At 38.8% G+C, this 25363-nt stretch overlaps 1 protein-coding gene across 2 annotated transcripts in view; it reads right to left on the reverse strand.

Moving 5' to 3' along the window:
* Nucleotides 1-25363, reverse strand: part of PCNX2 (pecanex 2) — a 221267-nt gene that overhangs the window by 175884 nt on the left and 20020 nt on the right. For both annotated transcript variants that reach the window (XM_077813415.1, XM_077813416.1), the window contains exons 6-10: nt 19194-19341; nt 18876-19021; nt 17488-17581; nt 3516-3651; nt 637-779 (exon numbers count right to left, since the gene is read on the reverse strand). In XM_077813415.1, coding sequence (XP_077669541.1) covers nt 637-779; nt 3516-3651; nt 17488-17581; nt 18876-19021; nt 19194-19341 — 667 coding nt within the window. The remainder of the gene's footprint in view (nt 1-636; nt 780-3515; nt 3652-17487; nt 17582-18875; nt 19022-19193; nt 19342-25363) is intronic.

The following is a 25363-nucleotide window of genomic DNA, read 5'->3' on the forward strand; positions in this document are numbered from 1 at the left end:
ACTTTGTTCTTAAAATTTGGAAGTATTTCAGTGACAAAAATCTGGCACCTTTCCCTCTGTTCTTCCCTCTGTTCTCTTCTCTTCCGATTCACACACAACACTAATTTTCAATCACTGCATAGGCACCGACTTCCCCTCTGCCTGGTGGGTGCTTCAATGCCCCTCAATGCCCCTGCCCCTGCCCCACCTCTTCCCACCCCTGCACTGCCAGAGGCAGCAGGCCCAAGAATCCAGAGTCAAATTGGGAACTATCGCACAAATTGGGCCCTCACATAAATCAAGGTCTCTTCTCATATAGAAGGAGGAGTCCGGTGGCACCTTAGAGACTAACAAATTTATTTGGGCATAAGTTTCGTGGGTAAAAAACTCACTTCTTCAGATGCGGAGGATTCTTCAGGCTCCTCGTTGTTTTTGTAGATACAGACTAACACGGCTACCCCTCTGATACTTCTCATATAGAAGGGTCATGGGCCACAAAAAGCTCTGAAGTTTGAGGCTTGGAGCACAGAAACATTTTCCCACACTTAAACTAAACATATTTATTTAAAATGAGTCCCACCATTCACTCCTTTTTTAATAGTTTGCATTTTTACCTGTGAGGAGAAATTCATGCCACTTAGTATGAAGAAAGCTTACCGATCCAGTAATGCCAACAAGGCAAGTCGATCATACCAGACTTTAATCCACTTGCCAGGAAATATAATAAATTTGTAAAACTGCCTGTTAAATTTTCGTTGTGCTGAAGAGCATGAAGAGTCCTCAAAGTCCTGACTCAGTTGCTTTAAAGCAAACAAAACACACACACACACAGTTTCATACTGGCATACTGTTGCCACTAAAGTACATGCTCTAAAAAGCAGAATTTATATGTCAATGTTCCATTCCAATTTCTTTATAAATGAATACTGGTAAAAAATTTTACTCTCCATATTATTTCAAACATAAGGAACATAATATATTAATCTCATTTCCTATAGATGGTCAGAAGTTATGCCAATCATGCAAAATACAATTAACAATACGTTAACAAGTTATAGTAACAAATTATTTCTTTAATCCCCATGGTTTATTTTGTCTATGGTTTTCTTGCTTCTTCCACACTTCAGACCAACCACAGCATAAGCCACAACCGTACCTGATGGGAAAAGATCCTTGCCTCTAACTGAGAATCCTAGCGATTAATAATTCCAAGTGACATAAAATATGATTTGAGACAGATTGTGTTCTTCTGTCACAGTAATTTTTAAGCAAAATATGAATTCAAATAATACACAGTTTTTACATTATTTAAGTTACAATTTAGACATTTTACTTAACATACTGTGAAGGATTTTAAAAAGCCAAAAGTGAAATATGAACATTTACATTTTTTTTTGATAATATCTGCCATCTAGGAGTGTTTTCTATATTTGGTCGCCTGGCTCTACAACTTCTGCTCCAACAGAAACTATTACAGTAATCAATTTTCCTGTTCTTTTTCCTTTTTATTTTTAATCACACTCACCTTAAATTCATTACTACCACTCTCCTAATTTAGTTTTATGACTTGAAAAAGAGTAGAAAAATGACAATGCTAGCAAAGGAATTGTTTAAAAATCTAAACAGGACACTACGGCCCTGATTTTCCAAACACTTCAGCACCTGCTTAACTTTAAGCACATGTGCATAATGGTTTGCAGGACTCGGGCCTAGATCAGGACTTCTGCGTTGTAGTCAGTGCTATGTCACTGACTGGCTGTGACTTGCATGAGGCCACACTAAATCTATTTGTGCCTCCATTTACCTCTCCACAAAATGAATGAAATATTACTTAGGGCTCGTTTACATGAACACTTAGTTCACAGAAAACTGGGGTGTGACTCTACCATGCATTAGTCTGCGGCATACTAATTGTCCACATGGACCCTGCTGACATGCACTTTTGTTAGTTTGTTAGTGGACTTTGATTTACCCCACTTTGACATGAACTGTTAGTGCACATCTACAAGGTCTACACAGAGAGCTAATGCGCTGAGGGTTAGTGCAGGTAGATTCACACCCCAGCTTGCTACGAACTAAATTATCATATAGACAAGATCTCAGCTAACTTATATGGGTGTCTGAAGCTCTGAGTGAAATTCTAGCCTGGGGTAGTCAATACGTTGACTGCAGGCCAAATCCTGACTGCCAGACACTTTTGAAAGGACTTCAAAATCTTTTTATCATCATCATTTTTTTTTATTATTATTATTTTCTCTGGAGTCTGGACCTTGACTATACCTTGACCAAGAAATTTGGACATAGACCCATCCAAGTCAATGATAAAACTCTCAATGACTTCAATAGGGTTAAGATTTCACTTATAATCACAAGATTAGAAGCCATAAAAACATGGGTTCTAGTCCCAAACTTGGAGTGTGATCTTGGGCAAGACACTTCACTTCTCAATACCTCAGATTTCCTACAGATAAGGTAAAAGTGATGATAATTCTCTAGTTAGCAGGCTTAACAAATATTTGTAAAGTCTTTTGGGATTATTGCACAGAAATCTCTATACAAATCTAAATTATCATTTTATATGCATTTATAACATACATAGGCAAAAAACGAGTTTTAAATCAGCTTACATCAGCTACTTTCCTGTCAACTTTTAGTTCCTGTTAAAAATCTAAGTCAAGATAAATAATTGTCTGATGTTTTAGGTTTATTAACATCAGACTTGAAGTGGCCGTGGTGGGGTGGGTGAAGGTGTTAAGCTTGGGATGAGGGTATCTCCAGATTCTGGAAGACAGCTTGGAGAACGTCAAAGAGACCCCCAAGCCCACACAAACTATAAAAATAAACTATGTCCTTGTTGTATTACAAACCAAACTGAGCATTAAGGGCCTGCTTCTGACAGGTGATGAGCAACTCCAGCTCCTGCAAGTGGAGGGTGCTCTGGCATCCCACAAATGATATCCAGGACCCAGGATCAGGCCCTAAAAGTTTTACTTCCCAGTTCAGAAAAGAGGTGACAGACTTGCTATTTTAGGCCTACGTGCCCACACTAATCTGCAAAGTGGATGTGTCAAACTGTTAGAATTTGGCAACGTGTATAAAATCCTAACAGCTGTGTCCTCTGGTGTTCAATTTTTAAGATAAGAGACTGACTATTTACATGTTGGCAGTATCCTTGTACAGCTAACATGCGCCTAACGCAAATGCTTAGCAGATTTAGACTCATAGTAATCGCTAAATACTCTAATACAAGGCACTTTGGATAACTTGTCCCTATTATTAAAAAAGCTCAAAAATGCTCCTTAAGGACCCATCTTTGCCACCTTTGCTCAGAGTGGTCCCTTATTATTTTTAAACCAATGTGGCTACTTGTATAGTAATATACTACTCAATGTGTAGCCAAACAAGCCCTCCCAGCGGAGCAATACTATATAAATATGAAAGGGTTAAAATGGTTGCCACCACACCAGATGGTCGGTTCTACAACATATTTACATGACATGATTTGTTGAAATGTTAGAAACTGAAATACAACTTACCCGGGGTGTTTCTGAAAGTGTTCTTCGTGCCACCATCAGTAAGAGCTGCTGCTGGAGTGCACTTGCAGCGTGATCTCCTGAAGATGGTTCTTGACTCTCTGAAGTGGTAGTACTAGAGGAACTGAACTGTGTTTCACTGTGCACAGGGATAAAAAGGAACGAAATGGTTTTAGAAAGAGTCAAGTCAATGCCATTTAAAACAATACAGCAGGAGATCTGGATGGCTCATGGGATCCATAATGGGACATGGAGCCTTCCACCTCATCAGATAAAATCTAGCCCAGGCCTCTAGTGACCAAGAGTCATTTGTTTTTGATGGCTGTTTGTTGACCCCGTCCAGTCCCCTACAGAAAAGCGTTCTTTTTAGAAATGCCACTATCATAATGGGCACTTCTGAAGACATATACTACTTCTTTAAGTAATAGTCAGGATCTTACAGCCAAAAAACCCTGGGTGTAATCCAGGAGGCGCTCTGCTCTTCCTTAGCTCTCTGTTCCTGTTTAAATAGACCAGCCCCAGGAAAAAGTAGGGAGCCTCTTTCATTACTCCCAGTTTGTTTTGCTTGAGAGCCCCTGGCGTATTAAAGAGGTAATACGCTCCTTCACAGCACCCTTTCTGGTAGTCTCAGCAAAGATTTCAAGAAGGAAAGCGCAGAGATTTAAGTCTTTCAGCCCCAGATGTGATCCATCCACAACTGGCCGAAGGCACACCGGATGACTGTGCTATCATTGTCCACTAGTACTTGTCATGTGGACAACAGATATCAGTTTCCAAAGATGTCAATCCGCCACATTTCAGGAGCCCTAAAATTTATTTTAAATTTCTGCAAGAGAAATCTTTAATATGCTTTTTCTTTTTAGTCAGCCCTAAATCCTCTTTCTAGGCATAGGCGTCTGTCAGCCCACCATTTTCGATGAAATGATGAAAGGAGTGAAAACTCCCTTCTTGTTCAACTGCATCTGTAATTAAGGTCTTAGAATGCAAGTCCCCATGGCAGGTCTTTCTCTATTCCTTTCTTCTTGATTTTGTACATTTAGCACTTAAATAATAAAATCCTGGTAAAGTTTCTAATATACACTGTTTAATAAATAATAAAATAATAATAATAATAATACACGCTGGATTGCAAAACTTGTTACATTATTTTATTTAAATAAAATTCTTGCTGAGAATTAATCATTTAAATGTTACTCTTGCATGGGATTCTTTTTGGATACCTATATCCCTGTCACAACTGGGGTCTCCACATCTGCCTCCTCATTCTAATCTCAGTATCTCTTAGCCTTTATCAACCCTGCATATTTATGTGGCCCCCATTACCATAGCATCTGAGGGCCTTACAAGCTTTAAGTTATTTATTCTCCCAACACCCTTGTGAAGTAGGACAGTGCTATTACCCCCACGTTACAGACGATGAGCTGACACACTGAGAGGCTAAGTGACTTGCCCAAAGTAACACAGGAAGTCTGCAGCAGAACAAGGAATTGAGGACAGGTCTTCCAAGTTCCAAGCTAGTACCCTAACCACTGGACCATCCTTTCGACTTTAGTAAGCCAGACCTTCCATACAAATTCTCCTAAGCATATGCCAGACAAAAGGGGAAAGTAAAAGATTAGTGGCTGTGCAGTAAGATACAGAAAAGAGAATGAAATGTTACATGCTATGTCTACATAATGACAGGTTTCAGAGTAGCAGCTGTGTTAGTCTGTATCCGCAAAAAGAAAAGGAGTACTTGTGGCACCTTAGAGACTAACCAATTTATTTGAGCATAAGCTTTCGTGAGCTACAGCTCACTTCATCAGATGCATTCAGTGGAAAATACAGAGCTGTAGCTCACGAAAGCTTATGCCCAAATAAATTTGTTAGTCTCTAAGGTGCCACAAGTCCTCCTTTTCTTTTTATGTCTACATAGTTCATCTCTTTAAAACTGTCTGCCCTCTCCCCTAGCCATTGCTTTGCAAAAGCCAAGTGCAGTCTGGTTCATTCTTAACTTTTGTTTAATTTTCTTTAATCCCACATCTAATAAGGGCCTGGCATGATGATACTACACTCACACACCACAACCCTCCGGACAGAATTCCTTGCCTTTGCTTTCTGGACCAATCAAAAATCTGTCCACCGTAGACTCATGACACTTCTCTCTACAATCAAGTCTTCCCTTAGAGATCAAATCTTTTCCCACTAGACCAGAAGATAGTCTGTTGCCCCACTCGGCTTTAAGAGTTATCTTCTATTTCCTCTCAGCAGCAGAATTCACAGCTCCACCCACCAGCTGTGTCTGGCAGAAGCAATTAATTCCAGAGGTTGTCAACGCCCGGGAGGCCAGCAGTGGGAAAGTCAGGAACTCTAGACGCCTGGTAGGACAGTTTGGACAGAGAGGCGGAATATGTGCACCTGGGAAGGCAGAGGTGGGAAAAGCAGCAACTCAAAAATAGAGGCTGTGCTGCTCTTGGAAAGCTGCCTCTGTGCACACATTGATTTACATTTGGGGAGAACATTAATACAGGTTAAAAAAAAATCGGACCTAGTCTCTCTCTTGTTCTTTATTTCTCACGCTTCCTCCATCACCAGTCTCCCCTAGCCCCCACCTTCTCAGTCATCTTTCTCCCTATGTCCCACATGGCTCTGATCATTCTCACATTCACGTGCTATGCCCTCTTACCGATGCTGAACAGTTTAATTGTTAAATTACTTATACTCAAAGATATACACCATGTATGACGACACATCACGGGCACACTAACAATGAATACCAAGAAATTCTACAGTTCTGTTTGTGTTTTTATAAACCTATAACAGGGTTCCGTAAAATTAGAATATATGTATAAATAGGAGCAAACACTCCCTAATTACTGAATAATTGTAACATAAAGCTGAACATCAGGGTGTAACACGGGGCCTTGCTGAACAGAAAATACATTAGTTTGCAGAATCAAATTAAGGTTATCAAGATCTACTGTAAACGGCATCATTAATATAAGCAAAGGTATAATTACACTAAATTTTGAATTGTAAATTAATAACTAAAGATATATTTGACAAACGTGTAACATATGCATGACTAATGTGAAAGGTACAGAGCACCCTCTGTTGATAACTGAAAGAGATTAACATTCTACTGTATTTGTTTGCTCAGCATGGAACAAGCATCAATTGAGCTGAACAATTGCACAACACTAAATATTTTATTGTAACCACACAACACTTGAAAATCTGTGTTATAAAATTCCTGTTAGTCTTTCATGACTTTTTTTATGACACTGAAAATTTTTGCCAAAAATCAATCTAAGCAATAACACAGCTCATGCTGGTCCATATTCCACTACTTATCCAGCCTTGAGTCGGAAGTTATCCGAGATAAGATCAAGACAGAAGTTTGCATTAGAAGAAAATACACAATCTACTTCTCCCTCCTGATGGACCCCTTGCTTAAAGCGTGTTCGTACTGTTCAATAAATGCATGGACAGAGTATGCCAATATTCTGGTAGGTTCAAGTGAGAGATTCTTAAAATGGGGTCCATTGACCACCTTCCGGTAGTCAAATGGTGCTGGTTCTTCTCTTTATCTAGTGTTGCTGTGTTGAATTGCAGTTGAAAGAACATAAAATATTTTTCTAATATTACTTTTCCATTGTAAGCAGTTGCAGTTGTGGCCACAGAGATATTGTGCAATGAGGGAGGGGTGGGGAGTGTACACCTCTACACATGGGAAGGAGTCTGCAAGATACTCTATCAAGACCGTGATACACATAGTTAAAAATGTCAAGAATGCCTAGATTAAGTAAATGATTCTTTACTGAGTCCTGGGCTGATCTTTCCTTTTCAGTGTGAATGTGAAGAGGAGACAGGAAATGCTGTGGCTAACATTATGATTGTGGCTAAATAATAAAAACAACCTGACTAAAGGGATATGCCTAATAAGCTATTAAATGGAAAGATCCTATAATCAGTGCTCCAGACTGTAGCAACTGGGTCATATGAGCTTAGCAAGAAGCCATGCAAACTGATCCAACTAAAATATTTTAGCCCAATATTACTTTTTTTAAAACCAGGAAAAAACCACAATCCCACTAAGCAGAGAAACAATGCAGCCAAAAAAAAAAAAAAGTGATATATATTGAAAAAACACATTTTAAAAGTTTAAAGTTGGGTAAGGTCCTAATTCAGCCTGGTTCCTTTTGACTTCCTTTGATTACTCACATGCTTATTAAACTTACGCACATTCTTAAGCACCTTCCTGAACTGAGGCCTAAATGACCAAGTTAAACAAAATCCCATTAAGGCTAACTTGGTAATCGTAACTCTGAATTCCCTGCCTTTTGTGCACTTCCAAATTCTATCAGTTTGTTTTACTAATGCAGGAGTTTGCATTTATGATCGTAAAAGGGTACAAGTCTTGAATCAATGTCTTCACAGATTCCCTTTTCTCACTGCTGTTGTCTTCGTGCTGCCACTTCACAAGACTCGCTGCTCCTGCCCCATAGAATGGATCTACACTGGCATCTCCCTATCATTCCTACTCCTCATCTGGATGGCTCTCCTGCTGCCTCCCTCCTCGATATCCGTTGCTGCTGGAATGGTTCTCCAGCAGCACTCATCCGGCTAATACATTTAGATAAGTCACGAGTGACATTAAATCCATCAGTTATGAGAATTTTTTCTTTTTAAGCCATGGGTGGTTTACATTTAATGTATTATGACATTAGATGACAAGGCTTTCTTCTTAAAAATTAGAAGGCAAATTGAAGTATAGAATGAAAGTAGAAATACATAAAATCAGAGCACCAGGAAGATTAGATAATTGCACATCAAACTGGTTACAGCAGACAAGAAAAAAGCTGTGAAGTTTAGGAAGCGCTCTTTGCTCTTTTTCTATAAATTCACTAATTATGATTTTAAAAGGGACCCTGTCAACTGAAAACCCATATTTTAACCTTCCTTAACAATATTACTGATAGCAACTTAGATTATTAAAACCAAAACAGTTTAAAATCCCGTTTGCATTTTGCTATCTGTACTACTCTGTTTACTTTCTGCATTTCTCTCAGCTGGGAAATAATAGTAGTGAAATTAGATATTCTTTTTTAATAGGCAATTTCACTTTTAGGTTCTCAGCGCAGCAATGTAAACAGAGTACTGAAGGGGAGTATTTATTTGTTTTTAAATCACCTGTTCCCATTAGAAGTTACAAAAAAATCCTGAAAACATTTTAATTGGTCTTAGTGTTGAGAAAATATATTCCAACAATCTAAATCTTGATCCAAATTTGATCTGATATTGTTTCTTTAAAACAACATTCTGTATTCTGGGTGCAGTGGTAGCTGTATCACAGTTAAGGTTATGTTAGAGAGTTTCACTTTGACAGTGGAGAGAATGAGGAATATCAGGTCTGAGTTTTAATAAAATTTAAAAAATGGATAATAATCCTTGAATAATTACAGATCTTTAGTAGTATGATTTGAAGTTCCACAGCTTCTTATAAATATTCCAAAAAAACTGGGGGTGGGGGGGGTTAAAATATTTTTTCTGGGAAGCATCTTACTTTTCTTTGTACTCCTCTTTCAAGAAACCAAAAAGACTCTGGGATCTGCGACCTGTCATTTTAGCCACATTGCTGCTCCTCACATCCTGATCCCTAGAACATCAGTAATGCACCGGTGGTCTCTCTCTATAGAGCATTTTATATGTTTTCAGCCTTAATGGAAAATATGTGCGTCAAGTTGAACTCACTGAATTGTAATGTGCCACAGCCAGAACATTGTCACTTCCCAGAAGGATTAAAAAATGAGAGAATGAAAGGCAAGAGAGGAAAAACCTTAACAGTGACCTCAGCAATGTTAAGGCAAAATAACTTCCCAAATGCATGGAAAGTGTGAAGGGCATGTGATTTTAAAGTTCCATTTCAGGTCTTCCATGAGAAAAAAAAAAAGGGTAAAGCAACCTTGTTGATGATCTTCCAGACTAAAGCACCAACAGCTGTATAGCCGTAGAGACTTTTGTTCCTAAACAGGATTTTGCTGCCATCGTGTGGCAATGGTGCCCTCACAAACTCATATATAACAGTCAAAAAATCCATTTCCCCTCTATGTAAAAATGCAAGAATGGATGCTGCTGCAGCTGGAAATCTAAAAGAGATTGTAAATACGTTAGAAATCCTTTCCCTCTTGTTTACAGCATGGATGCCAGAGAGACGGCAACAGAATTGTGTTTGGTTTAGGAAAATCTATGACTTACAAGGAAGGCTAGAATTCAAAGCAGCATGGAAGTATAAATTTTAATCACAAAAATAAATTAATGCTTAAACTTTCCTATAGAATTACATTTAAAGGGACCCTGGAAGAACAAATCTATCTGAAATCATCAAATCCCCAAACTGGGTGGGTTTGGGTCTCTGAGTTTTCTCCTCTAATCCCCAAAGATCCCATTGTATTTGTATTGCATAGAGTTCAAAATCTGTGCAGTGGAGCAAATGCATACATTTGTCAAAGGGCAACATGAGTTTTTCACTAATAGTAAGAATCAGCAGCTTATTACTATGGCTGGAGGCTGTCTCTGTCTTTTGAGTCTCCTTGTTGTGCGGAAAAAATAGCTGCTTTAGTAATATGGCATCTTTCAGTGCTGAACAACTTGAAAACAGTGTATGTTCCTATTTCAACACAAGTTTGAAGTGCAAAGGTACATTTATAAGGTGTTTGGGGAATTTGCCAGAGGTGAAAACTATAAAGTATTAATGCACTTATCCAGAATATGCACGTTGCTGCTAAGGTGTTCAGATAGATGCTTTCATACAGTACAAAGCACTCAGCAGCTACTTTATTTATGGAAGTGAATGTGAGTCAAATGAGACTCAGGTCGGAAACACTTGCATTTTACAGCATTTAAAAGCTATGCTGGAAGGAAATTTTAAATGAACTTTTTTCTTAGTAGTTGTTAGAAACACTATTTTTGCTGCAATTAGTTCTTTTTAGCCTAGGGTCCCTACTGCTGCTGAAAAAAGAGCTGACTGTGAAAGCAAACGGACAAAACAAATTAAACCAGAGATTAAAAGAATTCTCTTTCTATTGGAATGAATTTCACATTATAAGATATCACAAGGCCTATTGGCAGCCTAGGTTTAGCGGCAAGGCTTCATCTAACAGCATGAGCAAAGAGTTCAGTGTTAATGACTCCCCAGAGCTTCCTTTAACTTCAGTATAGTGTGTAAAAGGAAAACTTCCCTTACTTTCTTAATTTGAAATCAAGAATTGAATAAACCTGCACATTTTTCTGTTTATTTCTACAACGGTCTTAAAATGATCATCCCAGGGTCACTTACGGAGAAAGGATGGCCTTGGGGTAAAGACACTAGACATGGATTCAAGGGAACTGAGTTGAGTTCACAGCTCTACTTCATACTTCGGGCAAGTCACTTACCTTCTCCAGGCTCCAATTCTCAATCTTCAGCTTGCACATTGTACCCCTTTCTCTGACCCTTTGTCGATTTAGATTGTAAGCTCCTCTGGGCAGGGCCTGTCTCTTCCTGTGAGTTTGTACAGTGCCTAGCACTGCTGAAGCCTCTAGCTGCTATTGTAGTACAAATAATGATAATGAACTGCAAAAAAGTGTCTGCCACTTAAGCCTATATTTGAATGAATGAATCAAACACTTTTGGACCAAAGAAGGTTGCATAATGATTAGCAACCATTTTTGAAGAACAAACCATTCTAAACAAATATTGGCTCTGTACCAATCGATATTAGTGCACGTGTGTCATGAATCTCTCCTGCATGGATTCTGTTCCATTTGCAAAAGTTTAAATACTTCAGAAAGGAGACAGACTAAGAATACAAGTTAGCTCACATCTCCCAAAGAGTATTTGCCAACTGAACCTCTTACCTGAAACTAAAGGGCAAAATGCTTCCCTGATGTGAATGGATGCAACTACAGATGACTTTGGTAGGAATCACACCACTTCAAACAAAGATGTTCCAAAGCCCATAGATAATATCAAGTGATTGGGGACACCTATATTTGGGTCTAAAATCAGTAAGTTAGCCTCTGAAACACTACAAGCAAAAACTGCACTTCTGAGAATGATGCTGACTCGTGTAATTTTTGGGCGTATGACCTTGCATTGGCAGTCATTTCAGGGGATGCTGACAAATTACCCATTCCCACAGATCAAAGTGCAGTAGGCATTGTGGGGGTATGGTGACCAGATGTCCCAATTTTATAGGGACACTCCCGATATTTGGGGCTTTTTCTTATATATGCACCGATCAGCCCCCACACCCTGTCCCGATTATTCACACTTGCTATCTGATCACCATATGTTGGGCTGGGGCAGAATACCACAGTATTTCATCACTAAGTGACATCTAATCAAATACTGTGTGAAAAACTGCAACATATCTTTTGCCAATACATCAGTCACTTAGGGTATGTCTATACTGCAATTAAACCTGTGGCCAGCCCGTGCCAGCTGACTCGGGCTAATGGGCTCAGGCTAAAGGCCTGTTTAATTGCAGTGTAGACATTCAGGCTTGGGCTGGAGCCTGAGGTCTGGGACCCTGTGAGGGGGGTGGGCCTCAGAACCTGGGCTCCAGTCCAAGCCCAAACATTTACACTACTGTTTTATAGCCCTGCAGCCCAAGCCCAAGCCAGCTGAGCCAGGCCAACCATGGCCGTGACACAGATCTTTTACTGCCGTGTAGACATACCCTAAATGTGTTCACATCTTCCGGCAAGATGTTGTGATACAAAAAAATCGCTGTCTCATCATCACCACCACCATCTATGGTGAAAAGCAGCCAAATTTCACAGTGCAAACATAACTGTGGTGCTAACAGATCTGCAAGCTGCTTCAAGCCCTTTAGAAATGCCAAGGGAAGTTTGGATAGCTCGTCCAGTAGTCTGGGAATATATACAAGTACTAAAAGTTTCACTAACGATTTACCAAAAGCAGCAAAATAATTGTAAATGGCAAAGCAAAAGTGAGGGAAACCTGACAGTAGACATATACAATGTTTCAGAGGTTATTCTGTGATTGCAGCTAAGTATTCTGTGTGTTCACATTTAGATATTGTATTTTATGTTCAAGATTTCTCCAAATGTCATTATTTTAATATTAAACTTGTAATTTTACACTAACACTAAAATTAGCAATACATTTTTCAGCATTAGCAGAAAAAGCTAGACACACTATGAACATACACAACTTGGTTTTACATTAGTAACCTCAAGCTTATTTTAATTCACCTTTTTTGTCTTTCTAAACATGGTGAAGTATTGAGGGGGGAATGTGAACAGGCTTTTGAAGTCCATTATTTAATTCTAAAATGAACATCTCCCCAGTAGACCAGAGACAAACAAAGGGTAATCAAATATTCAACTTCTCTAGACTATAGGTTCAGACAGTGTGTCACATTCCCACTTATAACTTGAAAAAAGTGCAGTAGTTTGCAGTAACGGAATTCAGTTTTTGATTAATGTGAAACCAGGAGGTATAATGTGTCCACATAGTAGTTAATCAATCTCTTATGTTCTTAGTCATTTAAAAAGACAGAATCCTTAGAAGGCAATATTTCAGACACACATTCAGGAATGCCGTGTTACTAGAAGGTAACAAATATTGACACATTTTTATTTTTACATTAGAAGGCCAAGCTCTTAACAAGAATCCTAACATGTAAATAGAGCACAGTTCAGACAAGCAATTAAATATGTTTCAGGGATATATTAGCTTGGTGCTGCAAGAATACAGAGCAGTAGTAGCAGTTTACTACAGTAACTGACATTGAGCTAAATCTTCTGGCCCAATTCACACAACTGCAGGGGATAGAACTCACTATTGATGCAAAAATAGTTATTGATATAATTATTATATTTATTATTGTAATTGTAGGTTGTTATGAACTTGGTTTCACTTTTACTGAATTTTATGAGATATTTACAATTTTATACACATATGCTTGAGAGCAGGATAGCTGATGTGCTTTTTAAAACTAGTTATTTAAATAAATGAAATATTCACAATAATTAAGGAAATTCTATGTAAATATCTGTTTTCTGTCAAACACTGACAGGCACCAAAAATATCAGGGAAAACACCACCTCCTTAGCCATAAAACCATATTTATTACCTTATCAAAGTCTTTTGACTGAATCTGGAATGCAGCTTTATAACTTCTATTTTACTTTAATACTCTATATTATTTTATTTTATACTATGTTTCTGAAGATTATATAAATATTAGTTATTCTGATTTACTCCTTGTATAGAATATTTGACAGAAGTCTTCAACTGTCATGGTACTACGGCTGGTATGTAGTAAATCATGGAACCATTTGGTCAAAACGAAACAACCAAAAAGAGTATCTTCTCAAAGAACCAGACACTTCCCCCTCGTACAAAACACGAGCTTGATACAGACATGAGCTTTATTTCAAAAAACCCTTTTAGAATATTTATGTTTTGGAAAGAAATGTGGTTGTGTAAAAGAATCTGAGGATGCTCTTCAGTCAGAATATTTTAAAGATGTATGATGCTTAGGATGTGTTATCAGACCTATAAACAAAGATATAGAAGTGGGCCTCTTTACCTCTCCTCTTTGTGAAGAGAAAAACTTTGCATTTTAAGTCCACACCAAGAATTTTAGAAACATCCTTACTGAAACTGATTTATTTTATAAACACTCTAAAGTCTTCAAATTTTCAGAACATTTATGCTTGAAAGTGTTTGCAGAAGAAATTGGTTACTTATAACTCATGTTTCCTCTTGACAGTGAAAATATCTTTGTTATCCCTCAAATGCTAAAGATGGGATAAGCTTCTTTTGAGACATGTATTTGCAAATGTTTTGCATCTAAATGCAAGCCCTAACTATATTAACTGCCTGATACCATTGTGATATGAAGAGTGAGATGTTTTATGGACCAATATGTAAACCTACTATCTTGTTATAACTGGTTACTAACGTCAGAAGCTATGAGTATAAAACATGTATCTAAGTGGGGAATTAATCAGTTATCTGGCAATATTTAAGCAACTCCTTTTCAAACTCAGGAAAACAGGAAGAACCAGTCCAAGGGTTGTTAACCTGGAAAGACAATACATTATTTAAGTTTATAGATTCTATTTATGAATCTTTTAAATTTAAAAACACTATTTTAAAACAACCGCTAGATTTTGATATATAAAATAGGAGTGTTTGGACCAAACTTTAAACAGAATTTTGACTCCTATTAAACCCTGATGGAACTAATGGGATATCTCAAAACAAACTGAACAAGAGAAAGAATTAAAACTCTAGTTTTAAAAATGTTCGGCAAATTTCCTGCCCCAGAGACAAAAGCAATATGACCATAAAATTGAAGAATGACAACCCTGTGGCATACGCATTAGCAGATTGCATATTCATGAGCTGAAGATTCTACTAGACCATATCATGAAAGTGTTGAGCCAATGCAGGGTGACAGCGGCTGATATTTGAATCCAGCCAAGCTCCTGAAAGTGTGTTTTCCACCTTCAGAGAGTATGGACAGAAAAGAGTACAAATTCTTTCAGACTGAGACATGCTCTCATATACTCTTTACACATTATTAATGCACTTTTCTGCTCTCAGCTCAGCCTGCTCATCTCATCTCTACAAGCAAGAAAGCAGCAAAGGCAAGATAGATATGAACAACAACAAAAAAGAACACAGCATCAAGAAGCAGCAACCTTCCAGTCCAGCACTGCTTCTGTGACACGATGACCTCATCAAGATTTCAGCATCATTGATGCTACCCTGGGACAACAGTAACAGACTTTAAGAATGTAATTATAAAATGACACTGATCATAATCACAGAAAATTCCCAGACCACGCACTGTAAATTATGAAATAGAACTGAAAACTCTTCTCATATGTGACACTCTTCTTTTGCATGCTTTATAAATCTGTTTTTGAAAGGACCACAAAAAGGAACAAATCTGGCACTGCTTATAACCAACCAGCAGGTACAGAACACCCTAAAGTCTTTATCTAGAATCCAATTTGTGGTAGTGGTGTAACCTGAGTTAACCAGCATGATTGTAAAATGAGCCCTATAGTAAAAAAGTGTCTTGGAATAAATGGTTGTGGAGTGTCTAGATTAGCATTCACAATTGTGGTAATTAACCAATCAAGGTAAGTTATCACAGGACCACAAAGCCATAAGTAACAGAACTGGTGCAGTGATTCTGGAGGAGGAAGTGGAAGGAAACATAGTTTATGGGGGAGTCCACATCTCTTGTGCATGCCAGAATAGTTCTCTGCTGGGATTCCTCTACCCCAGCACCTGAAGGTCTCCTGGGACATAGGTAGGATCAGTGGATTCACAACTACACAGGCTCAACAGCCCAACCCCTCCCTTTTAATGCAGACTTCAATAGCCACAGACTACGATAGCTCAGAAGTTGCAGTAGCAGCCCCAGAATGGCTACACTGCTATACTGCAGACTGGGGATAAGGAAGAGTTAAAAGTCTCTTGACTACAGAAGTCATAGCGTATAGTATGTTCTCAACTCAAGCTCCAGCTATTTGGCCTCAGGTTCTCCCTCTTTATTTTCAGTGTGCTTTTCATCAGTCCACAGAAAGTAACTTTGGAACAGTGGAAAGTAAAAGGGCATTTGCAGAGCCAGTGGGCTCCCTCACCTTCCCATGAAAAACAATGCCATGCCCATGGAACTTTCAGGTCCTTCCCTCTGGGCAGAGTTTATTAACTCAAATACAAAAAACTTAAGCAAAACATCAAAACAAAGCATGGGCTACAGTTTCCAGAGGGTTTCTCCCCTTGCCTCTGTCAGTGCTGAAAAGAGGACACGCCTTCCCTTCAATCCCCCTTGCTTCAGGGCCTACTGCAGGCACCCATGTCCCTCCTGCAGCTCTCTCAGCCCTTTATAGGAAACACCTGACACCCTCCCAGCAGAGTCTGAAAAGGGCTGCTGGTATCAGGACCTTAAAGGGACAGACCATCTTGTTACAGCATTCCACTAAGCCAGTGTTTCCCAAACTTGGGATGCTGCTTGTTCAGGGAAAGCCCCTGGCGGGCCAGGCCGGGCCAGTGGCAGCGGCGATTGGCAGAACCTGTGGACGCAGCAGGTAAACAAACCGGCCCGCCAGGGGCTTTCCCTGAACAAGTGGCGTCCCAAGTTTGGGAAACACTGCACTAAACTAACACTGTTCCTAGCACGGCAACACAGGCATCTTTGCAAAATCTCCTCTGAATGCCCAACATCGCATTCATTTTCAAAACAAGTTTTAGAACAATAGTTATTCCTCATGACCCGTGACCCTTCTCTCCCAGCCTGGTCCTGAAGTTCTCTGAATGCTGTACAACATGACATATGAAAACACTGAGTATCATAAAACCACCTTCGTGAATTTTTACACAAAAATCCAAAAAACATGGAGCATGACAGATGAAAGGATGGGAGAACACTGGGAAGTGGGAGTAATCAGCACGAGTCACTCTAAAACCAATTTGAGAAAAAAATCATTGTTTAGGTGCTGTTCCGAAGTGGCACGATGGCCACTATGTATTTCAGGCAGCGAGGAGGGTTCATATCCTAGAGCCTAGAAAAACATGCTCACTTGCTGACATAATACATGCGGTCGAGATCCATAAAAGGCCGATAGGCAAGCCAGATAACCAATAGGACAAAGCTGAAAGTTCAGACCCCAATATGTTTTAATTACAGCCCCAAAGACAGCTCTAAATATAAAGTAGCTATTACTGGCTGATGAGAAAAACACACAATAGCGGGTATTTTCCTTTTCCTTGTAGATATCCTTACAACATGGCCCCCTCCCCCCTTTTACATAAAATAAAAAAAAAATCTGCATGCTTTGATATTTCTAAAACAGATTAGCACATTTCTAACTCATCACATGTCTCTTTCACAGCTAGAATCAGCTTTGTAGCCTCCAGTTCTGAAAAGTCTAACAATTCTAAAAATAAGAATTTACTTACTGAGCATTAGAAATACAATCATAATTTGATGTCTGATATCGAGTATTTCCTTCCTTCTGACTGCCAGCCTTTAAATAGCAGGATCTAATTTCCCCTTTAAAAACATAAAAGTATCAGTTAAGTGATGTAAATTATTTGTTTACACCGACAATTTAGTAGCAATCTGGTTTTCTAGGTCAAAAAAAGTATCTATGTTCAAACTGCTTCTTTATATTTGTGATTGGCAGTGTGGACTTGTTTTAAAACATCATAGAACAAATACGTTAAAATAAACACTGGAAAGCCTGAGACAAAGCCACAAAAATACAGATATTAAGGTCAAAATTCTGTTCCCTGTTGTAAGAGCAGATGAAGAAATGGACTCCTGCCCCAATCTAAACATAGGGGGACCTGATCTGCCAATACCTTTAATACTGTGTAGCCATTCATAGGTGTACAAGGTAACTGTAAAACATTACCAGAAGTATAAGGGAGTGGAGCATTCTGATTTGTTCATGTTTGCAGAAGTGTAGATGACAGGTACAAGGCAGTGGAGAATCAGGCCAAAGGTGGGTAGCCACGGTCTACTGCTTGTCCCATCCCCACTTCATACCTAACATACATACAGGGCAGTGGTCCTCCAGTGAACAAGCATAGTTCGCTGACCTACAGGCCATAATACTCCCCTGGCCTGTCCACAGCTGCCCTCCCATGCACCTGCAAGGGGCTGCAGTGATGCTACACAGGACTGGGAGGGGAGAAAGGACAGGATCCCAGGAGCCATGAAACCCAGTTACATGGGAGCTTCTTTTGTGCTTCCTGGAAAGGAGATTTGATGTGAGCCTAAATAACTTGTGGATCTGCTACTATAGAAATGCACTTGACAGTACCCCACAAGGCAGATGTCACTGGAACACAACAGTCACTCAAACTATTTCAGCCCAAAGCCTAGAGTAGCAGCTGTGGAGTGGCCCTGCTGCTTGGTGTGGCCTGTTGTCCCCATGGAGTTCTCTGCACCAAAGTCAGGTACTGATGGGGAAAGGAGTCCATTCATTCAATATCCTGGAGAGGGTAGCAGACCACCATTCTGAATGAAGGCAGCCCCAATATGATGGGAGATGGCTGCCATCTAAACCATCACCTGTTCACACTCAGCTTAAAGATCTGACAGCAAGGGATGGGAACCTTTAGGCCATGCACATTGGCGCAATTCCCTACTCAGACAAGAAGTTCTATGGGATCTTCAGCATCCACAAAAAACACACTAGACCTGTCTTTTAAGGTATCATCAGAAAAATACACTCAACTCCACAGTATTCTGAATGTCAAATACAGGTCTGAGATAACTATTAGACCATGAGGAGAGATATCTAAAGAAAACTCAGAAGTTAACAGCTACATAAACTTACCATGCTCATCTATGAACACATGCATCGCGTCCACAGATATTTCATCTTGCATTGAAGCCTCAGGTCCACTTATAACTTGCAAGACAGAACTATCTTGCTGGGAAGTTACCCGGTAGATTATCTGCCTTTGCCTGTTGCCCTGGTAACTTGACACAAAAATGTTTCAAAACTACTATGAGGAACTTTTTTCTTGTTCTCAATAAAACAGAGAGAGAGAGAGGTTAATTAAAAGTTTACATCAATTCTACTCAATGTAACAGAACAGCTAGCATCATCATGCTTTTGAAGTACAAAAAAATATAAAGTAACTGCCCTTACTGTGCTGTAAATTGGGCCGGCTCTGGTAGCACTGGACTAGCACTAGGCCAATCTTGACTTTGTACATCTGATCTTTCCTGTTTAGAAACATGCTTGTAGTGCTTTTCTGTTTCCAGCATTTCTTCTTTTCTCTCTGTTGTATGGCTATCTGAAAGATATGTGAATAAAGAAGGGAGACTTTCTAAACAGATCACTGTAAAGAGTTCTGTTCATTTACTTCAGAACAAGAGCATTTTTAAGGGGAAGTTGTCCAAAGATGCAGTGCTCCATTGGCCTCCATTGGTGAAAAACAAATTAGTTAGGGTGAATAAGGTAAACTGTTTAGAGAAGGATTATTGGGTTGGTTTTTGGCACAAGTTACCCTGTGTTGTGCTTCTATGTAGGCTGAACCTCCCTGAACTGGAAATCTCTTAATTTCCAGACCATTTTGGGTAGGAAAATTTTTTAAAGGGCCCATTTTTTGAAAATATGGGAGAAGGAAGTGTCAAAGGTATTTTCAAAGTTTTTACTCCTTATTCAAACAGTCCCATTTGAAAATAAATCTGTGCATTTCCTGTTTAACTAGTGATTTAAATTCCACTTTAAACACGAAATCTCATCCTAGTTTAACTATGCAGCTGATACAGTGTTCCATAATCTCATAACTATACTCCAAAAGGGGACAAGAGGCTGCAGAAGCCTGATTAAATCCATTTTCCCTAGGGAGTTATGGTTGTTCAAGGATTAAGAATAACTGATAGCCAACAAAAAGGTTATATTAATCTAATTGGTCCCACTCTGCCTAATGCTGGCTCTAGGGCTGAAACAATTAACAAGATTTTTTGTTTGATGATTTAATGGCTTGAAGGGGAAAAAAAGTCTCACTCTTTTCCATTCCAGGCCCCAAGTCTTTCAATTCTCTTTTCCCTGAACTGGTGAAGATTAATAATAAACAAAAATGAATGGCAATTCTTAGTGCTCTTAGCACTAGAAAGATATGCCAGGAGGGTCTGCAATGGGATTGTAGTACAATGATTCCTGCTGATTTCTCTCCACAGAAGTTACTTGTACTTTCAACTTTTGAATGGAGGTAACATACGGGAGGGAAATGGTTCTTCAGTCTCTGCCAATGAATAAACATTAATCTGATGACTCAAATGTCAGATCAATTCATCTTCTAAATTTTGGTAGTATAGTTAAAATTAAAATCTTCATCTGTTTTCCTCCCCACACCTCTTCTGCGTGTTAAGAATCCCCCTTTGTCAATGATGTAATTTACAAATGCAGAAAGTACTCCCAATTTTTTCAAAAACTAACAAATACATTTATAGTCTGGACTGAAAATCATTATGGTTTACAAACTGACTACTAGCAAAAAATTCTCATGATCTGTTTTTACACATTGCACCCTGGAGCTAGTTCAGTCAATAATGCAATTTGTCAACTAACCTACATTTTGGTTTTCACAGTTTTCACTGAGCAAACTGCTAAACACAGATTTTAAACAAATATCATCTGTCACATGAGAAACAAGAGGATGCCAAAATTCAAAAATAAAAATGACTGATAAAAAAAAACATAAAAAGGCAACAGACAATCTAGTAGAGTTTACATTTCAGTAAGTACTTGTCTACCTGGAAATGTACTTCCTCTGGATTTTCCTCTGACTCAAATCCACTAGGATGGAGCTGCTGAGACTTACTGATAAGTCAAGCTCAGGAAAGAGATTCTCATCATTTGTGCACAGATAACTAAGGCCTGGTCTGCCCAGTTTTTGTGCCCATATAACTATTTCAGTTAAGGGTGTGATATTTTACCTGTATACTTACAGTGGTTTAACCCTCTAGTGTAGATGCAGATATACAGGTTCCTTACACTGGTATAGCTTATTCCCCTTCCCTTTGGGAATAACCTATACCTCTATAAGCGCTATTATACGAGTCTAACTGCATCCACACCAGAGGGTTTGTACTGCTTTAACTACACCAGTATAGTTAAACTGGTACAATTTTTGCATATAGACAATTCAGCTGTCTGACACAATGTGGTTGTCTCAATTTTTTGGCTGTTGTCTTATTGTCTTGGCTAATTTTAAATGAAATCTATTGCTGCTGTGATCAGCCAAAATATTTCTCTGAATTCTGCTTTTTCCATTTTAGATTATTGTGCCAGGGTTTCTTAGGTTTATGCTCCTGATTTTAGTGTGTCTGCATCTAGCCCAGCCTTATAGGTTTTGTCCTCAATTTAATACAAAATGAAATGCCACTGCTTCTGTACATTTTCATTTTGTTTTGTTTCATTGACGTTTTTTAAAATAAAATGGAAGTAAAATTCAAATAAAAAAATCATTTGAAATAAAAAAAAATAAAATCATTTCGATTTTTTCAGATTTTTTTCAGATTTGTAGTGTGCTTTACTGCATACATGTGTATGCAGGGGCTGTGGAGCCCCGGCATTTAAGTTGCAGGGCATAGGCTGCGGGAAGCAGTGCGGGCCAAGGGACGTGCCGGCCGCCCTTCCCACAGCCCCCATTGGACTGGAGTGGCGAACCGCGGCCAGTGGGAACCGTGGTTGGCCAAACCTGCGGACGCGGCAGGTAAACAAACCGGTCCGGCCCATCAGGGGCTTTCCCCGAACAAGCAGCAGACCGGCTTTGAGAACCACTGGTCTACACTACCACTTAATTCAATCTAATTTATGCTGCTGGGGGGTGTGAAAAAAGACACCCCTATGAGTGACGCAAGTTACAGCGACCTAGGCACTGTCCACACTGGCGGTATGTCGGTGGGAGACGCTCTCCCGCCGACATAGCTTCTGCCTCTCGCAGCGTGGAGTAATTATGCTGATGGAAGAGCACTCTCTGGTTGGCATAGGGTGTCTGCACCAGGCGCACTACAATGACACAGCTGCATTAGTGCAGCTGTGCTGATGTAACACTTCTAGTGTAGACCTGCCCGCAGTCACTATGGTGAAAAAGTATGTAATAACACTTAGCTCATAAACAGCACTGCCAGTAAATCTCCAAGTGCTTTATAAAGGAAGTCAAAATCATTACCATATTTTACCAATGGGGAAACGGAGCACCCAGCAAACCAGTGGCATAGCTAAGAATATAACTCAGGTTTCCAGAGTCCCAGTTGAGTGCTCTGTTCACTAGACTTGACTGGCAACCCAGAACACATGATGAATATCTCCAAGGTAGCTCCCAGTTTCCTCACAGGCATCAGCAAGAGTTGCCATCATATTTTTGAACTTAAATATTAAAATCTGAAAATGTCTTTAAAATAATTACATTTTTTTCTAACACAGTGATAATTTTTTGAGATCCAGAAGAGCAAAGTCAACATGGTGGTTTGTATACTGCACTACATGACAAGTTAAGTTAGTCAAACTTGGAATTTCCATTTTGTGATAAATGTTGCCTTTCAAAATTTGTTTGGAATGAAAGCAAATATTTTCAAAATTTCCCATGTCGTGGAATTTCTGAAAATTTTCAGTTTTGGAAAATTGTGTTTTGGAATTTCAAAATTTCATTCAAATTTTATTTTATGGATCAGTTATATTATTTTTATTATTTTGTTGCATAGCTTAGTGACTACGTATCAAACTGTTTCACAATACCACAAACTGGAGACACTGATCTAGAAAATAACTGTCACAATCAGTGCTAAACAGCAGTCACCCTTAATGATGTTAAAAATAAAATGAAAATAATACAACATTGCAACTACAATTTTATGTCATATTATGACACATCAGTAGCAGTGCATAACATTCACTGATGTGTCATGAAAAGAGATAAAATAATAATATAAAAATGCTAAAACATAATAAAATAGAATTCAATTTTTTTTTCCAACACAACTACTTTCCTAAATGAAAATGTTTTCCATTTCCATTCCAAACTATTTTTCCCCCACAGGAATTTTATTCAAAAGCAATATAATTTTACAAAAAACTTAGTTTCACTGAAACAGCTTTTTCCAGTGAAAAACTTTTACATTTTCAGACCTGTTCTAACGATAAGAATGTTCTTTAAAATTTGCTTCTACACCATCTAAATTCAGGCAAAACAGTTCTATTCTGTGTTCTTCTGCCTTAGTTCCCACCATTCCTACAGCTGTTCTTGTTCTCTGTGAGATACCATCAACTGTGTTAGAAGACAGAATACAAAGGCTTCCGTCCTGCAAAAATTTGACAAACACCAAGTTCACCAACTCTTACTCAGCTACAGTCTTGTCAGAGGAGCCATCAGCAAGTACAGTAATAAACCTAATTTTCTATATGCATTTCTGAGATGCGTTCCTAGGACCCTTTGCAGTTGCCTCTATAAAGCCTTTCCCTGTAGAGGTATCAAGAGTTTGATCCAAGATTAATGCACTGTTGGCCTGCAACGTAGAGCATTTCAAGATCTCTAAAAAGCAAAATCATGTTTAGCAATGGTGTAAGAGGTGTTAAACAAAGTTTGTAGCTCCTCATGTTGCATTTCACTGAGCAGTTTAGTGCTAAGAGCTTCTTGTGGACAATCTGATACATTTTCTGCTCCTATGCATTTAACATGAGCAGAAGTGTGGGCATGCACATATAAGGAATCAGTTCTAAAGCTCTTACACCCACTTACAAGAGGACTTTCCCAACAAGAAAACTTCTCATGCTTTCTGCAAATTACACAAAACACGTAATCTTTCCTTCAAGAAAATCCTGAATATTTAGCTTTCTAGGATTTCTGGAAACCGCATATACATTCGTATATGTCCAAGTTTCTCACATTCCTCAACATATTCCTCTGTGCCATGTTCTTCATGTTCATTGAGCCAGGGGCTTCAGTATTATTCTTTGCCAATTAGGGTGAATTTTGTTGTTGTTTTTTGTTTAAACTTAAAAAAAAAAAAAAACAATCAAGTGGTTTGACTTGTTCCAGACATCTTTCTCGTATACAAAAAAATCAAACACTTCTCTGTGTGTATAGTTTTTATTCAAATATGTTTTCAAATGTACTATATAAATTGCAAATTAGCTCTTCCTGCTTGGCCCAGGAAGTATAACTAGTAATTGCAAGGCTAACAAATTAGGAAGAGGCCATCTCATTCCTAAAATCAAATTGTGTTTTGCAGAAGAAGCAAATAATCACATTGTAATGTATAGTTTATTTTATTTTAGTACATAGCACACTCTTACTTGGCTGGAAAATTAAATTTGCTTTGAACTACCTTCCTTTGAACTATCTGACTATAATTGAAAAGCTCAGACTCATTCTCTACCTTCACCAAGAACCCCATAAATCTGATCAGAGCACTAACAGACACCAGACTCTATCTGGGGCTTATATCAGGTATGCTCAATAATGTATTTCTCCCTGGTCCCACTCCTACTTCTTCCAAGGCATTACTTGTGTGGATGACATCAATTAGGCCCATCCACCTCCTCTTTGACTATCAGTTTAGCCTCTCTTCCCCGTTCGGTCTCCTCCCCTCTGACTTACCTAAGTTCTATTGCTCTGCTTAGCCATTAGCCAACTTTTGAGGCAGCTGAGGTCTTTTTACTCCACTTCCACTCACCCCCACTGGCCACACTCTCTTCTGTCAGACAACTTGATCCTGCTGTGTTGGAGATCACCAAACTCTCACCCTGCATCCCCTGTTGTCCTTGTTCAGCCAACATGAAACCTGAAACTAATTATTGTCTGTTTTACCTAAGAGCCCTAGTCATGGACCAGGACCCCATTGTGGTAGACACTGCACATACACAGATTAAAAAAATGATCCTTGCTCCAGAAGGCTTGCCAGGAAAGCACTTCTATTTGTCCTGGACAAAAGAATTTTCCAAGCCTGAGCTATGTACCGTGCCCTGAGATTGGAAAATAGGTGTGCTTTCACTTTCTAATCATATCTTTTATATAAATCACTACAACAGGGAACTTCCCTAGCTGTGGGAAAGAAAATAACAATCTGCTTAACTATTCAACGTAAGAAAAATACTGCTGGATAATTTATTAGAATCAAAATCCAGTGATTTAGACTTATGAATTAGGTTTGTTACAAATGGACTAGTGAATGAATAATAAAAGCAGGTCTGATTTGTTGATTTAAGGATATTTATTTTGTATGTTTTGACATGTGCTGTTGACAATTTGTGTTAATGGCATACAAAGCTTTCACTTTTTGCATCTCTGTGCCTATTGCCATTAAATA

This window comes from Eretmochelys imbricata, chromosome 3 (genome assembly GCF_965152235.1).
Source record: "Eretmochelys imbricata isolate rEreImb1 chromosome 3, rEreImb1.hap1, whole genome shotgun sequence".
Lineage (NCBI taxonomy): Eukaryota > Metazoa > Chordata > Testudines > Cheloniidae > Eretmochelys > Eretmochelys imbricata.